Source organism: Panthera onca, chromosome C1 (genome assembly GCF_046562875.1).
Source record: "Panthera onca isolate mPanOnc1 chromosome C1, mPanOnc1 haplotype 2, whole genome shotgun sequence".
Classification (NCBI taxonomy): Eukaryota; Metazoa; Chordata; class Mammalia; order Carnivora; family Felidae; genus Panthera; species Panthera onca.
The window spans coordinates 66,268,240-66,284,589 of NC_138346.1; the positions used below are offsets into that span (position 1 = coordinate 66,268,240).

At 32.9% G+C, this 16,350-nt stretch overlaps 1 protein-coding gene across 4 annotated transcripts in view; it reads left to right on the forward strand.

Moving 5' to 3' along the window:
• The window catches only part of SCN7A (sodium voltage-gated channel alpha subunit 7), a 79,568-nt gene extending 64,424 nt beyond the window's left edge, over positions 1-15,144 (forward strand). For all 4 annotated transcript variants that reach the window (XM_078451175.2, XM_078451178.2, XM_078451176.2 and 1 more), the window contains exons 19-25: positions 1,179-1,286; positions 5,444-5,722; positions 6,544-6,597; positions 7,381-7,518; positions 9,049-9,153; positions 9,696-9,966; positions 12,573-15,144. In XM_078451175.2, coding sequence (XP_078307301.1) covers positions 1,179-1,286; positions 5,444-5,722; positions 6,544-6,597; positions 7,381-7,518; positions 9,049-9,153; positions 9,696-9,966; positions 12,573-13,639 — 2,022 coding nt within the window. In that variant the 3' untranslated portion in view covers positions 13,640-15,144. The remainder of the gene's footprint in view (positions 1-1,178; positions 1,287-5,443; positions 5,723-6,543; positions 6,598-7,380; positions 7,519-9,048; positions 9,154-9,695; positions 9,967-12,572) is intronic.
• Positions 15,145-16,350: the final 1,206 nt, after the last annotated feature.

The following is a 16,350-nucleotide window of genomic DNA, read 5'->3' on the forward strand; positions in this document are numbered from 1 at the left end:
TCCTTTCTCTGCACTCTTCATCTCTATAGCACCTATTAATATTATATATTAATTGATATTCATTGTTTATTCATTGTGATTGTTTGTCTTCCCCTTTGAAAGGTTAGCACCTTTGGGGAAGAAATGCTTTCCCAATGTGGTTCTCTTCTTATCCCTAATGCTCAGAACAACTCATGTATCATAGTAGGTACTCAGTAATTTTTGTTGAATGAACAAATGGTTCCTATTCTATAAGCAATGATTGACTGAAGCTTCTCACTGTATAAATAATGACTTACAGTATCTGATCTCTGTCTTCTAAATAAATTATTGCGAATTAACCTTCTCCTCCAACAAAAATCACACTATATCTGCAACCCACCTTCCTGTTTCCTAGTCATTATTCTTAGGTGTACACAACCCGTGACACTTACATAAATCATATGTTTACTCCAAAGCTCACTTTAAGGCCATCTCTTAGTATAGGATAAAAAAGAACAAATTTTTCATTTATGTTGCTTGAAAATACATAAAATATGAAGGTACTATAAAAGTTAGTTGTAACTCTATCACCTTGCTCAATCTCTGTTAACATTTATTAACCCTGAATGATCTTTATGCATATGTTTACTTTAAGAAATCACCTTGGTATCTTTGTATACATTTTTATAATTTGTACTTAGACTTAACAATGTTCATATACTCTTTGATGCCTCTTCTCTGAAATACTATTTTGTATATTGTGTTAACCATATTTATATATGAATTCACATGTAAATATATTTCAAATTTTGTTTTTATGAATACATGATATACTATTACTGTATGGAAAATAATCATGAAACTGATTATTAATCTAATTTCAAACAAAAAATGGATGTAAATATTAACCCTTGATCATAAAGAATGTCAAATATACAAATTTTTTTATTTCAATAATATATATATTCCTACTACCAGAAAATGTTTTTGTTTTATCTTTATCTTTTTTAAAGTAACTTTAACACAAGGTTATTTTCTTATACTTTTCTTTAAGTCATTGTTAAGATATATTGAAATATATTTTACATCTTTGCATATTTCTTGGGAAGCTTTGACTGTTTATCATTTTTAAATAAGTGAAAAGTTTATTTTGCAGATTGTTTTGATTAAAGTTAAAATAAACCCTATTCACTCTTTTTTTTCTTAAATATATTTAGGTGTTTTGTCTTAGCTTAATAGGCAAATCTCGGGAAGAATTCAAACCACTAACTTCTGTTAAATTCCTCCGGGCGCTCAGAGTTCTATCTCAATTTGAAAGAATGAAGGTAAGAAAAAAGTGTCTAAACTAATATGTAGGTTTTTATTTAGGATTAATAAATTTCTATAAATTAAAAATTTTATAATCTTCTCATTTGCATCTTTAACAATACTAATGCAAAAACCTTATATTCCACAATTTACAAATATAGAAGAAAGGTATATGAGTTATGCTTATTAAGATTTTAGGACTTTCCTGCTCATAAGATATGAAAAATCATAAAGATAAGAAAAAAAAAAACCTAATAGTTGAGAGAAATAATATAAAATTTTAAAAACTAGTACTGTTGTAGCCCACTTGGGTGTCTATGAGTATTGATACAATTATCTCAATGTTAAAAATATAACTGACAAAATGAAACTTGGATCACCTAGATGCTTAAAATTATAGGAATATCGTACACGCTAAGCAATTATACTGAATAAAAGTTTGAATTTTAAAATAAATTAATGTTTTCAAGTCACGCATCACAAATTATGAATTCTTGTCATCTCTCCCTCACCGTCACATTAAACCTCTTTTGAACAATGTAAGGGAAGCTAACAGGTAAAGCCACATAAAACAACCAGTGTTCAATCTTTTGTGCCTACAATGGAAACCCACCCCAAATGGCTCGACCTAATGGAGCAAACAGTTTATGGCCACCACAAATAGTATAATTATGTAAAATACAGTCATCAGCTATGTGCAGAAATGGGAAAAAAAGTCTAGTTTTATCTTTTATTTCATAACCATACATCTGTTTTCTTGATTTTTTTATTTATATAGATTATTTATCATTAATCTGCCTACTTGAATAATATTACAGAATATCACATATTCAGTGTAGGTAGGATCCAGTAAGAAAATTATTTATGTTTGATGTGTATTTTTCTTATAGTTCATATATTATATATTACATTAAAACTGCCATATATTAATAAACCATAACACTTAAGATCTTTTCACTTGGCAAAAACATGGATACTTGTTTTAATCTCAAAATTTAGATAATTATAGATGATTATTATAAACAAATAGAAATATAAGTAATTTAAAGTATTTTAAACCAAAATATATGTTTCAGAAATTTTAATAGCATAATCTTTATATGATATTTATATATACACATATGCATACATAAATACATGTATTAAGTACATTAATTATATTTTAATATATATGTAAGTACATGACTGATAGTAATATTTTTATAATTCATATGAATCTGTGATCAACTCGTTATAACAGGAATTAGTCCTGATCAACCTATTCCCTAAATGCATTGCTGGTGTTGGAGAAGAAATATTCTTACTATAACTGGAAGTTTGTACCTCTTAATCCCCTCCACCCACTGCCAACCCCTCTCCACTCTGATAACCACTAGTTTGTTTCCTGTATAGATGAGTCTGTTCTGTTTGGTTTTGTTTGTTCACTTGTTTTATTTTTAAATTCCACATATAGGTGAAACCATATGGTATCTGTCTTTCTCTGTCTGACTTATTTCTTTTAGCACAATACTCTCAAAGCCCATCCATGTGGTTGCTAATAGCAAGATCTCATTCATTTTTATGGCTGAGTAATAGCCCATTGTTTATATATACAGCATCTTCTTTATCCATTCATCTGTTCATAGATACTTAGGTTGCTTCCATATCTTGGTTATTGTAAACAATGCAGCAGTAAGCACAGAAATGCATATATACTTTCATATTAGTGTTTTCATTTTCTTTGGGTAAATATCCAGAAGTAGAATTATTGAATTATGTACTATTTCTATTTTTAATTTCTTGAGGAACCTCCATACAATTTTCTATAGTTGCTACAGAAATTTACATTCCCACCAACAGTGAATAAGGGTTTCCCCACCCCACATCTTCACCAGCACTTGTTATTTCTTATCATTTTGATACTAGCCATTCTGCCAGGTGTAAGGTGGTATCCATTGTGGTTTCCGTTTGCATTACCCCAATGATTAGTGATGTTGAGTCTCTTTTCATATGTTAGCCTTCTGAATGTCTTTGGCTATTGAGGTCCAATTTTTTAATTGGATTGCTTATGGGTTTTTTTATGTTAAGATGTAGAAGTTCTTTATATATTTTGTATATTAACTAACCCTTTATCAGATATATCATTTGCAAATATTCTCTCATATTCAGGAGTCTGCCTGTTCATTTTGTTGATGGTTTCCTTCACTGTGCAAAAGTTTTTTTTTGTGTAATAGTTTATTTTTGCCTTTGTTTTCTTTGTCTGAAGAGACAGAAAATGAAGAGAAAATGTTGTTAAGGCTAACAACAAAGAGATTACTACCTATAGTTTTTTCTAGGATTTTTATGGCTTCAGGACTCATAATCAGGTCTTTATTTTATTTTTTTTTTTTTTAATTTTTTTTTTCAACGTTTTTTTATTTTTATTTTTGGGACAGAGAGAGACAGAGCATGAACGGGGGAGGGGCAGAGAGAGAGGGAGACACAGAATCGGAAACAGGCTCCAGGCTCCGAGCCATCAGCCCAGAGCCTGACGCGGGGCTCGAACTCACGGACCGCGAGATCGTGACCTGGCTGAAGTCGGACGCTTAACCGACTGCGCCACCCAGGCGCCCGTATAATCAGGTCTTTAATCCATTGTGAGTTTATTTTTGTGCATGGTATAAAAACGTGGTCCAAATTCATTCTTCTGCATGTGGCTGCTCAGTTTTCCCAGCACCATTTATTGAAGACTGTCTTTTCCCACCGTATATTCTTTCTTCCTTTGTTGTAGATTAATTGACCATGTCATCATGGGTTTATTTCTGGACTCTATTCTGCTCTATTGCAGATCCAGATCTTTAAGCTTCATCTCAACCTCTGGAAGTTCTGTAGTTGAATGAGTTCTGAAAACATACCATTGAATATATAAGGAAGCCACATGATTACAAAATTAATGTTTTATGTATTTAATAAACTCCAGGGGCTGGGTACTCTTACTACTGAAATATTTGTATCAACAGTATCTACTACTTTTATTCTTACATAAGTGTATTTTCTGATAGGGATAGCATTTTTTTTCATTAGAGTCATCAATGGACTTCTCAAAATATCCAAAATGCCAACAAAGGATCTGTGACTTAGTTTTAGGAATAAAGTGTTACTGAAAGCACAATTAAAAGTTAAAATATTTATTCAAGTCCAGAAAACTGAGGGATATCAGCAAAAAAGTACAACAAAAAGGGTATGTATCCAGTAATGGCTAAGGGAAGGGAAGGTTAGAATGGTAGAAAAGAGAATCAGTGGTCTTCACAAAAAGAGAGAGAGAGAGAGAGAGAGAGAGAGAGAGAGAGAGAGAGAGATGAGGTTGGTAGAAACGAATCACAAGTGTAAATGCTAAAGGAAAGATATGTACCAAGAATGAATATTTCTGTTGGTTATAGGAAATGCTTTACATTTGCCATAACAGCTATAGTGGAGTGATAAGAAAAAATCTGATTATAATATTCAAGAGAGAAGGGAGTTGAGGAAATGGAGATGGTGATTCCAGACTATTACTATTAATCAAATTCAAGTGGTTGATTTATTTCCCAAACTACCTGCTCTGGAGTGGCTCACCAGCGACATAGAGTGGTACAGTGAGGAGGTTTGTGACTCTGCAGGGTGCAGAGGCCCATTCAGTGTTTCTTGAAATAGTCTCTTGCCTTTAGTTCATTGATCTACAGTCTCTTGGTCCTCCTCGTATTTCCCCTGCCACTTCAGTGTCTGCTTTGTAGGTTAATCCTCCCTAAAGTTAGAATCACCCAGACTTAGATCTAGGCCTTTCTTTCTCATTTTATATGCTTTCTAGATAATATGTACACATACATACACACAGGTTCAGTTGTCTTGCCCTTTTCTGGCCCAATACAGGAAGCTGATAAATGTGTTAAATCAGTGAAATAATTATTTTACTAATCAACGCAGTTGCTTTTTCATGATTTTTTTAGTACAACTATTTTGAGACTATCTCACATTTTTTTTGTATATTTTTAATGTATATTTTTAATTGAAATTTATAATTTAGGTAATTCAAATACTGGCATGCTGGCCTATTGAATCTTTAGAGATGACTTGTTTTTGTTATTTCAATATGACATTACATTTAGTATTTCCAGTTCAACTAAAGTGATTTCACATTTCTTACCTAAAGTTTACCTGTTTGTTTTTTATATGCCAGGTGGTTGTGAGAGCTTTGATAAAAACAACTTTACCTGCTTTGAATGTGTTTCTGGTCTGCTTAATGATCTGGCTGGCTTTTAGCATCATAGGAGTGTACTTATTTGCTGGCACGTTCTATGAATGCATTGACCCAACAAGTGGAGAAAGGTTTCCTATATCTGAAGTCATGAATAAGAGTCAGTGTGAAAGCCTTGTGTTTAATGAATCCATGCAATGGGAGAATGCAAAACTGAACTTTGATAATGTTGGAAATGGTTTCCTTTCACTGCTTCAAGTAGTAAGTTCACTTTTAATGTTTTTTACTTTTTATCAGTGTTTTTAGATGTCCGTGCATATTATAGGTGGGCATAATGTGGACAAATGTGAATGGACAAAATGTGAATGGTTACTAGAGTTGGTTATAACATATTTTAGCAATTATTTAAAATACATGTTATGCAACATACTACACTAGGCTCATTTGGAAAGATGAAAGTGAAATGCAGACCCTGCTTTCCTGGGAGAAGGAAGTGAAGATGAAGGTAGGACTGACGGGGGAGATGGCAGGTACTGGCCAAACCTATTTCCACCATCACTGGTAAGGTAATAGGGTCACAATTTTTGGTACAACTAAAGTTACTACTGTTTTGTTTCTACTCAGTGCTATGAGGAATGGCTACTCAGTCACCCACCATCTAACAGAAGTGAGGAGATAAATCATTCATTCTTGTCTTACCACCCCAATAGAAAAGCACATAAATAGCAGTTACCACTAACAATGACACTTGGGCAATGTGTATTTATTTATCATTTATCTATCTACCTCTCTCTCTCTCTCTCTCTCTTTCTATTTATACTATCTTACAACATTTTGTTATCAACTACAGTAAAACTACTACAATTAAGCTAAGTAAAAATAAATAGTTGTTAAATAGTTGTTAACAGATAATAGAAATGCAACAATGAAAATGATAAAGGTCTCAATTACAGGGTATATTGAAATGTGGTCAGCCTTAGTAATCAAATGTTTTACTGTATTAATAACAAACTGAGTTTCACTTTTTATTTGAAACAAAGCTTAAGATTTCCATAAGAATTAAATACATGCCATTTTTACAGGCAACATTTAATGGATGGATCACCATTATGAATTCAGCAGTTGATTCTACTGGTGTAAGTATAATATAATCTTACGGCCATTGTTAAAATTCAAGAAAAGTTATTTTTGCAATTCAAGAAGAGGGTACCAACAGTAATAGAATAGATAACATGATCAGAGTGAATGCTTATAGTAGACAGAAATTAAATACATTTCAAATTGAACATTTCACAGAAAACGAAATCCTTCCAGGATTATGTACAGTGGTTGAACCCCAATAAGCCCATTTGAAGGATTATCAGACTTCATAACAGTGGTTAAACCAATGCAATAAATTTTAAAATCCAAATAAACAAAGCAATGATATCCTTTCACTAACGAGCAAAGAAAAAATATTACTTCTGTAGAATTGTTGGATCTTCCTGTTGTAAATTGTTTTATAAATCTTATGTTTTAAAGCGTTAGTATCAATATTTTGCTTATTTTTCACTTTTTGATTTATTTTTATTTTTAAAGACTTTACTTTTTAGAGCAGTTTTAGGTTTACAACAAAATTGAGAGGAAAGCAGAGATTTCCCCTATACCCACTTGACCCCACACATGCATAGCCTATTATTGATATCACTTACCAGAATGGTACATTTTTACCCCGGATGAACCTACATTGACAGATCATAATCTCCCAAAGTCCAGAGTTTACTTGAGGGTTCACTTGGTGTTGTACATTATATGGGTTTGAACAATTGTGTAATGACTGACATGTAACTATCATTACAATATCATACAGAATATTTTCACTGCCCTAAAAATCCACTATGCCCTGTCTTATTTTGATTATTTTTTAACTTAACTTTTAGGTAAATAAGCAACCTAATTTTGAAGACAACATCTACATGTCTTATTACTTTATCAGCTTTATTGTTATTGGATTATTTCTTCCTTTGAGTATGCTGATCGGTGTTATTATTGCTAATTTCAACAAGCATAAAATAAAGATAAGTATAAATATTCTTTGTTCATTAATACCTGAGAAAACACATTTATAAGAGTGTCCTGCTTCAAATAATTGGTTTTGGATTCAGCTTAATGTAATTTTTATTTGGTGCTTATCTATTAAAAAAATTTGATGTTCCTGCATATTGATATATATTGCTAAAATGTTCATCTTTACATTGTTTTATATATTGAAATATAAACAAACAAGTTAAAAGGTTAAAAATTGCAGGTGTTTCTATATATATATATGTTTGTAAATAATGACATGCTGACCAACAAGTAATATTGTGGTACATCTGCACAAATAGGTGAAGAAGTTCAAGAAAAATAAGCTACACTCTTTTACTCTCTGATATGTTCAAAGCCTTCAGAGTCATATCTAGCATAGACATCTTTGTCAGTGCAGTAGCTTTTTCTGCTAGAAGTAGGGGGTATCCTAAATCCTAACCCCATGTCCTAAATAGCAGTGCTTGAAATCAGTAAGGGACAATTCAGAGACAGAATTGAAAAACCCATTTGATCCCACCTCCACACAAAGGCCTTCAAGGCTTCTGCAAATGCAAAGGCCTCAAAAGTCATTTAAATCTGCTTATTTTAACCACAGAGACCTACTTTCTAGAGGTATAGGAAAGCCTTCTAAAAAATCAAAAGAATAGTCTAGTTTTGAAATTCTGTTTTCAGCCATGTCATCAAAGTTTAGTCATGTGCAGCATCTGATAAACTGCTCTCAGCCTCCACTAATCAAATGGGATTAGAAGATCAATGATCAAATATCCATTTGACTGGAAGCTTCAGCTTCTTGGGATCAATCCAGTGGGATAACATTCCAGGATTTGCTCCTGGGCTTCAAACCGGTGACCCCTATCAAATTTAAGTAACTAAGTCCTGACTTAGGGCAGTAACAATCCCTAATTTCTAGATTAACACACTAACCATTTACCTCTTATTCACTTTATATATTTTGTATAAGATACTTAGTACTAGGAACAAAAAGATGAAAAGCTCTAAAAGGTACTATGAAGAAGTAAGCACAAAGTGCTGTTGGATTAATAGTATAAAAAATATCTTTTGAAAGTATTATTTAGTAAATTAATATATGAACTTATAAAAACACATAAATGCCCAATTATATTTTTTTCCTGTTATTAGAAGATACAAACCAATTTTTCCTTAGCTTTTGAGTTCAGTTTTTCTTGATAAACCTTTCCCTTTATCCCCCACTGTTTCTCCTTTGTCTCTGCTTAACATGAGGTAGGCCTCAGTAGACTGAAAAGTTAAAAAAGAGTAGACTACCCACAGGAAAGTGCACCAAAAGATCATTGATATCAGTCATTACCATATATTCTACATGTGCTTGGTATGGATTTGTGTGCAGAAATCAGACATGGTTAAATGTGATTTAGTTCATTGCCTTTAAGACCTTTATAAAAGGTTAAATCAGTAATTACCAAGCTTTCCAAAATGTATATTGACAAAAGGTGAAATTTAGATTCATGTGATTTTAATATCTTTTTCTTTCATTTCTTTACCAGGGAGGCTCAAATATCTTTATAACAGTGAAACAGAAGAGACAATACCATGCACTGAGGGGGCTGTTGCATGAGGACTCTCAAAAAACAATACGTCGCCCAAGAGTAAGAAAACATCTAGATTTGTTTTCGAAGCTTCGTAAAAAGTTTATTTCATACATTCTCTTTTTAAAATGAATATGTGTTTTTAAAATTCTTCACAAATGCAGGGTGCCTGGGTGGCTCAGTCGGTTAAGTGTCTGACTTTGGTTCAGGTCATGATCTTGTGGTTCATGGGTTCAAGCCTCAGGTGGGGCTCTGTGCCTGCTTCGGTTTCTGTTTCTCTCCCTGCCCCTCCCCCGCTGATGCTCTGTCTCTCTCTCTCTCTCTCTTTCTCTTTCAAAAATAAATAAACATTTTAAAAAATGTTAAATTCTCCACAAATGCTTTTGACAAAATTTAAAAATATGTTCCTTAACAAGGTTTTGATGATCTTTTTGTTTGTTTTGACTATACATTAGAATTCTAGTTTGACAAAAACTTAGGTACTCACTTATTTTCCTGTTTATGCTAGGAGGTAAATTATAAATGTAAAGACTATATGTGTATGTATATATCCTACTAATAAGGCTATTACACCCACCTTTTTTTTTTTTTTTTACACACAGAACAAGTTCCAAAGATTCATGTTTGACTTGGTAACAAGCCAAGTTTTTAATGTCTTCATTATGGTTCTTATCTGTTTCCAAGCAATGACCATTATGATACAAAGTGATGAACAGAGTTCAGAAATGGACACTGCTCTCTACTGGATTACCTTATTTCTTGTTATGGTATACACGGGAGAATGTGTACTGAAGTTCATCTCTTTTCGTTGTAACTATTTCACCATGGGATGGAACATTTTTGATTTTATGGTAGTTATTTTCTCTGTTACAGGTAAGAGTTTGTTTAGTTAGTTTTTCTTTTATAGTAATACTAATTCAGGCAAGTTCTTATACTAAATATGTCCCAAGATATAGTCTTTTAGTAGGCAAAACAGATAGAGACCCTTTTTATTCCAATAGCAATGGCTTGTATTTTTACATTCATACATGTACACATGACAGCTATAAGATACTAAAAAATACTTGTTGAATTAATACATAGACTTCACTTAAGAGGTTACCAGGTAAATGCTTAATTACCTCTTCAGTATATCACATACATTATTTTTCTAGGATGTGTCTAGAAGGAGCTTTATGTCTTAACATGATATAACCTTTCAAGTTCCCTATTTTTTTTTTTTAATTTCCAAAACTGTTTACAACTTTCACAATACTAGAGTGTTAGGCTTTAATGAATTTGTCACCAGTTTTCTCTTACTTTGGGGATCTCAGTCTTTTATTTAACAATTATATTTGAATAGATATTATGCTATACCCAAAGAATTCAGTAGTAAATAAGGAAGGCATAATCCCTGTAGGCACACAGTTTACAATGTAGTAAGGGATTCAGATGATTAAACAGTACATATTTAATGTTGTGCTATTAAGGTTATGATAAAGAAAGAAGCACGTGGTGTTACAGCAGCACAAGAAAGGGGAGTACCTATCAATAAGTAGAGGTCAGAGGTCAAACTTCCTGGATGAAGCAAAATCTAAATAGAGACATATTGAATAGGGGTAGACAAGTAAAGATTCTAGGATAAAAATGTTTTAAGCAGGAAAAAGTTTGTTTCTTGTCTGCCTCCCCATAAGATACGTACTGGAATATAAGCTCCATGACAGACAATATTTAGATATTTATTGTGTCAAGCACTATTCTATACAGTCAGTTACTAGTGAAAAGGTAAACAAACTATTTTTATCAATTGTGATTCCAGAAAATTCAGCTTATTCATTTGGTAATAGAAGCAGTTCAACTATTGATAGACAGGTACAAGAAGCTTGAAAGAAAGGCAAGAAGGGGCCTTTGGGATTAAAGTCAGAGCTACTGAATCAGCTATCTCAAAGGAGAGGAAATCACAGTCAGAGAGAAAGCTGTTTGAATATGAAATCTCAGAAGGTGAAATATCCTGGGTCCAGAATGTAGCTATAGCTGCATGTGACTAAAGTAAAGTGATGGAGATTACAGTTAAGAAAGTCAAAGACCGAGAGACTGGCCTTTCAATGAATTGTGGATGGTAAGTGTTGGGGTGGAAAGGGTGACAGTGAGCCAAGTACTAAAGTCTCCAATGAATATGAATAAGGGGGGAGGAATATCATAGAACCAAGTAATGGTCGGCAATAGTATCATAGTTCATTGGCATGATCCACAATGTGTCAGGACAGAAATTTCTTTTTTTTTTTCTTTATAAAATTGACTTGAAGCATCTGGAAATCGCATTGGAAAAAAATGAAAGATGCTTGGTCATTCCATTTTTCTACTCTGAGAAATATGGAGTGGGGAAGAAAGAGCTCTTTACACTTGAGAACATTCCAAGGGAGATACTGTCTTCAAGATAGAGTCAGATTTTAGATAAGAAAGGAGGTGAACAAAATCTAAGATGAGGATGTAGAAAAAATTATCTACAAATAAATGGGGATACCTCTGGCAAAATGGAGGAATTTGGAAGATTGTAAGGAAAAATGAAAATCTGAGTCAGAGCAGAAGATTCACTAATACACTGTGGAAATGAAGGTATAGATAAGGTAGAATGTCAGAGAGAAGGTTATGGACAGTGATCAAGTTGAACAGAAATATGAGACATGATCATTCCAGATTCAACAAATATACCATATCATTTAGAAACTTCATGGAATTTTCCCCTCCCCATCTTCTCAACTCAAAATGAACCACGGTCTCTCCAGTACTTGCAGAGGACATGCCCTATACTTTTATGGTAATTGTAATTGTATAGTTCTAGCTCTCACTCCCTCATCTACCCACAACTGCTACAAAAATAGTTCTAGGCCAAGACTCATTTATTTAATTCAGTTTAAAGCCGCTAAGAACCCAAAGACTATTTATGAAATAAATAAATTATAATCTGTGAATCACTGAATGCCAGACATTTTTGTAATTATATTTATCAACTAGGTCTTTCTGCCTTGCATTATAATTACTTTAAATGTCTACCTCTACTCTCTAGAATATAAGGTCTTTGAGGACAGAAGTCAGGTCATTCATCTTTGCATTTTGCATTGACACCTTTATACTAGATGTCCAATAAAGGCTGGATTGAGCTAAATTTATTTATCCAACTGCAATCAGAAAAAAAAGAATATGATTACTATTTTGTATTATGGAATCATGCCATCTGTGATTCCAGAATTAGTTGATCTATAATGGCATAATAAGATGATGATTCAAATAATTATCTTCCAAATTTTGCTAGATACCCTGAAAATTGCCACAATGAGTATTTGGATAATCCCCACTTTCAATATATTCTGTTATATGGGAAGGATTAATAAAATGATCTTAACATATAGACAAAATGGAATGTAAAATAATTTATATTCCTCTAAATACAATCATATTTAAATAGTTTTATTACCTGTTTTATCTTCTCCCACACCAAGGACTATTTCTGCCTCTGATGGTAGGATACTACCCTGTGCCTCCTTCTGTTGTGCAACTGATACTACTCTCACGGATCATCCACATCCTACGTCCTGGGAAAGGACCAAAGGTGTTCCGTGACCTGCTGCTTCCTTTGATGCTATCTTTCCCAGCATTGTTGAACATCAGTCTTCTCATCTTTCTGGTCATGTTCGTCTACGCCATCTTTGGGATGTACAATTTTGCCTATGTTAAAAAGGAATTTGGAATTAATGATGTGGCCAACTTTGAAACCTTTGGCAGCAGTATGCTCTGTCTTTTCCAAGTTACGATATTTGCTGGCTGGGATGGGATGCTTAATGCAATTTTCAACAGTAAATGGTCAGACTGTGATCCTGATAAAATTAACCCTGGGACTCAGGTTAGAGGAGATTGTGGTAATCCCTTTGTTGGGATTATTTATTTTGTTAGTTACATCTTCATATCATGGATGATCATTGTAAACATGTACATTATTGCTGTCATGGAATTTTTAAATATTGCTTCTAAGAAAAAAGCCAAGACATTAAGTGAAGATGATTTTAAGAAATTCTTTCAGGTATGGAAGAGGTTTGACCCTGATAGGACCCAGTACATAGACTCTAGCAAGCTTTCAGATCTTGCAGCTGCTCTTGACCCTCCTCTTTTTATGGCAAAACCAAACAAGGGCCAGCTCGTTGCCATGGATCTTCCCATGGCTGCTGGGGACAGAATTCATTGCCTTGACATCTTACTTGCTTTAACTAAACGAGTTATGGGTACAGATGTGAGGATGGAGAAAGTTATTTCAGAGATGGAATCAGGGTTTGCATTAGCCAACCCTTTTAAGATCATGTATGAACCAATTACAACTACTCTGAAACGAAAACAAGAGGCAGTCTCAGCAACCATAATTCAGCGTGCTTATAAAAATTACCGCTTGAGGCAAAATGACAAAAATACATCAGACATTCATATGATAGATGATGACAAGGAAGTTCAAGCTACCACAGAAAATGCTTATTTTGACAAAGCTGAAGAAAAGTTAACTATTCAAAGCCAAATCTAATCCCACTTGCCACCTTTTTTCACCTTTTTCACATATTCTAAAAATGTTAGAAGTTTGAATCAGAAATAAAAATGAAGATCAGAGAAGTAAAGATTTTACTTAATAATCAATTGTTTACAACCCATGGAAGTTAAGCTTGTGCTCACAAGACTCCATGTCAAGTTGACTTTCACCTTTGTATACTGAGTCTAACCAAGATAAGCTCTTAGAATCACTTTAGTGAGTTAAATGGGTTAAATTTGCCATTTGATAATCCAATGCTTGTTTTCTCTATGTGGCTTTTATGGTGTGTGTTTCATCTAGAGGACTGAGGAGGTGATGGTAGAGATGAGTAGCTTTCTTGTATACTTTATGTCTACTTTAACTTGATGGGATTCAAATCATCATTAAGAGGACTTAGTTACAAATAAACAAGTACTTTCTTAATGTCGGGTAGTGCTAATAAAAACACAGTGCTGCAAGCTGTTAAATCATAAACTTGCCAGACAGATGTCAACTGGGGAAGAGAAAGGACAGGTCTTAGAAAGTGCCTTTGAGATCAACCACAGATAGTCTTGGGCTGATTCAAGTCACTTTGGTTAACTGGAGCCTTGGTTTTTGTTTTTGTTTTTGTTTTTGTTTTTGTTTTTGTTTTTGTTTTTGTTTTTGTTTTTGTTTCCTTCCTTTCTTTCTTTCTTTCTTTCTTTCTTTCTTTCTTTCTCTCTTTCTTTCTTTCTTTCTTTCGGTACTAGGAATTAATATTGCTTAATTGTTTTTGGATTCCTGGTTTTTCATCTTTTTGGCTACTTCTACCTAAGCTCTAGTTCTTCAACAGAATGGATTCATAGAATAAGAAGTGCAAAGGGAACTATAGTTATGGCCTACATTTTTCTCATTTTTTTCTCATTTATGCTTTTTTAAAAAGTATACATTTACTAAAACGATACAATATAGAAACTGTTAGTAGATTCATATCTATCATAACACTGATGTATTTTTACCATTTAGCCATAATGCAACATTGAGTAGTAAGAGCTGGCAAATTAAAGTCATAATATGAATTCGAAGAGTCGGGGTTACCATTATGTCTAAGGATTTTTGCAGTGTCTTGATCTTTAATTGGGAAACTGTGGCCACTTTGAAATACTTTTCACTGACTTTATGGTTCTCTATAACTTAGAGAAAGACAGCAATCACTGAAACTGTGAGGACTTTGAATAGATTAAAGTATAAGTTTGTTGTTGGCGGTGTTGTATAACATTAGCGTATGCAGATTAGTTTTTACTTTGTCATTTATCTTTCCAAGTTTTTTTTTTTGCTGTTTTTAATCTTATCACACATTCTGTAAAATGTTTTTATATTTGAAAAGCTTGAAAATCCTAAGTATTAATTTTCACAGTTGAAATTATCTTTAAAAGATAGACACAAATAGTTGGTCTTTGACATAATCATAAAAATGCAGCCGCTCATATCCATGTAGTTCAAGATTCTGATATTTGTTCCATTTGTATTACGATTGATTACAGTGTACCCACAAAATCCCAAAGGATTCAGAAAGAAAATATGCATATTGTTGATGTAAGTGACAAACTTTAAATATGTTGTATGACATTCAATATCACTTAAATATCAGTAATTGTATTTTATTATGAATGCATGATCTTGAGCCTTAACTTTATAATCTATTTCTGCTCCTCAGAAATGTATTAACTTGACCAAGATGCCTTTGGAGGAACCCCTAAGTAAATGTAATTTCAGGGTTCTCTTTCTTTCTAGAAGTGTTCCTTCCCTTTGTCCTCTGCTCTTCATCATCGGATGGTGACTAGTGAGGAATTAGCATTTACTTGGTGATATGGTGACAGCTGGTGCTTTATCTAAATTTCTTAGTTTTCTATTTCTTGGAAATGCTTTATGTAAAAACTGCTTCAGATATTTAAGCTGAATCTTAATTTGCTTCTGTAAATGCAAGACCATTAATTGATTTTGGTTTGAAAATTAGATCTTTTACTTGTAAACCATGTTTGCTACTAACCTTCCAAAAATTGTGTAAAGAATTATTTTTTAAATAAGTCTTACAATATATTCTACTTTTTAGATAATATACAAAATAATAAATACAACATGTTAACCACACTAAACTTTGTTTTTTTTTTCTCTGGTAAGTCAGGTTGTCTAGTGTGTATAACACCAACTTTTAAAATGAGCCTAACATTAAAGCTTATTCATTTAGGTTCAAAATTTAAAACTGGCAGAACTTGTGCTTCTTTTGGATTCACAAAAATTTGTAAAATAAATGTTAGTAAGCTTAGCAGAGACCCTTACACATTGACATTCCTCCTGTCAAAGTCATAAAATAAGTCAGATATATCTCAGTATTAACTAGAATTTGCTTTTTGGAGGATAATGCTGAAATTAAATTGGTTAGTGTGCTATGATTTATCAATGTGTGCTTCTTTAAACTTTTCTTTCTGCTTCCTTAATAAATATAATGCACTTTAACATGATTTTAAAGATACTGGAAATAGCTACTACCATTTATTGAGCAGACTATTTTATGCCCAGCTTGTGCTAAGTATTTATCATGCACGAACTGAGCATTCACAATAACTCATTAAGTAATAATTTTCTTTTTATAGATAAACAAAATAGACTTAGAAGGGTTGTAAGAGCTTCTGTATGGCACAGAACTTGTAAGTGACAAGGCCAGAACCCCAAACCAGGTCTAGTTTCTG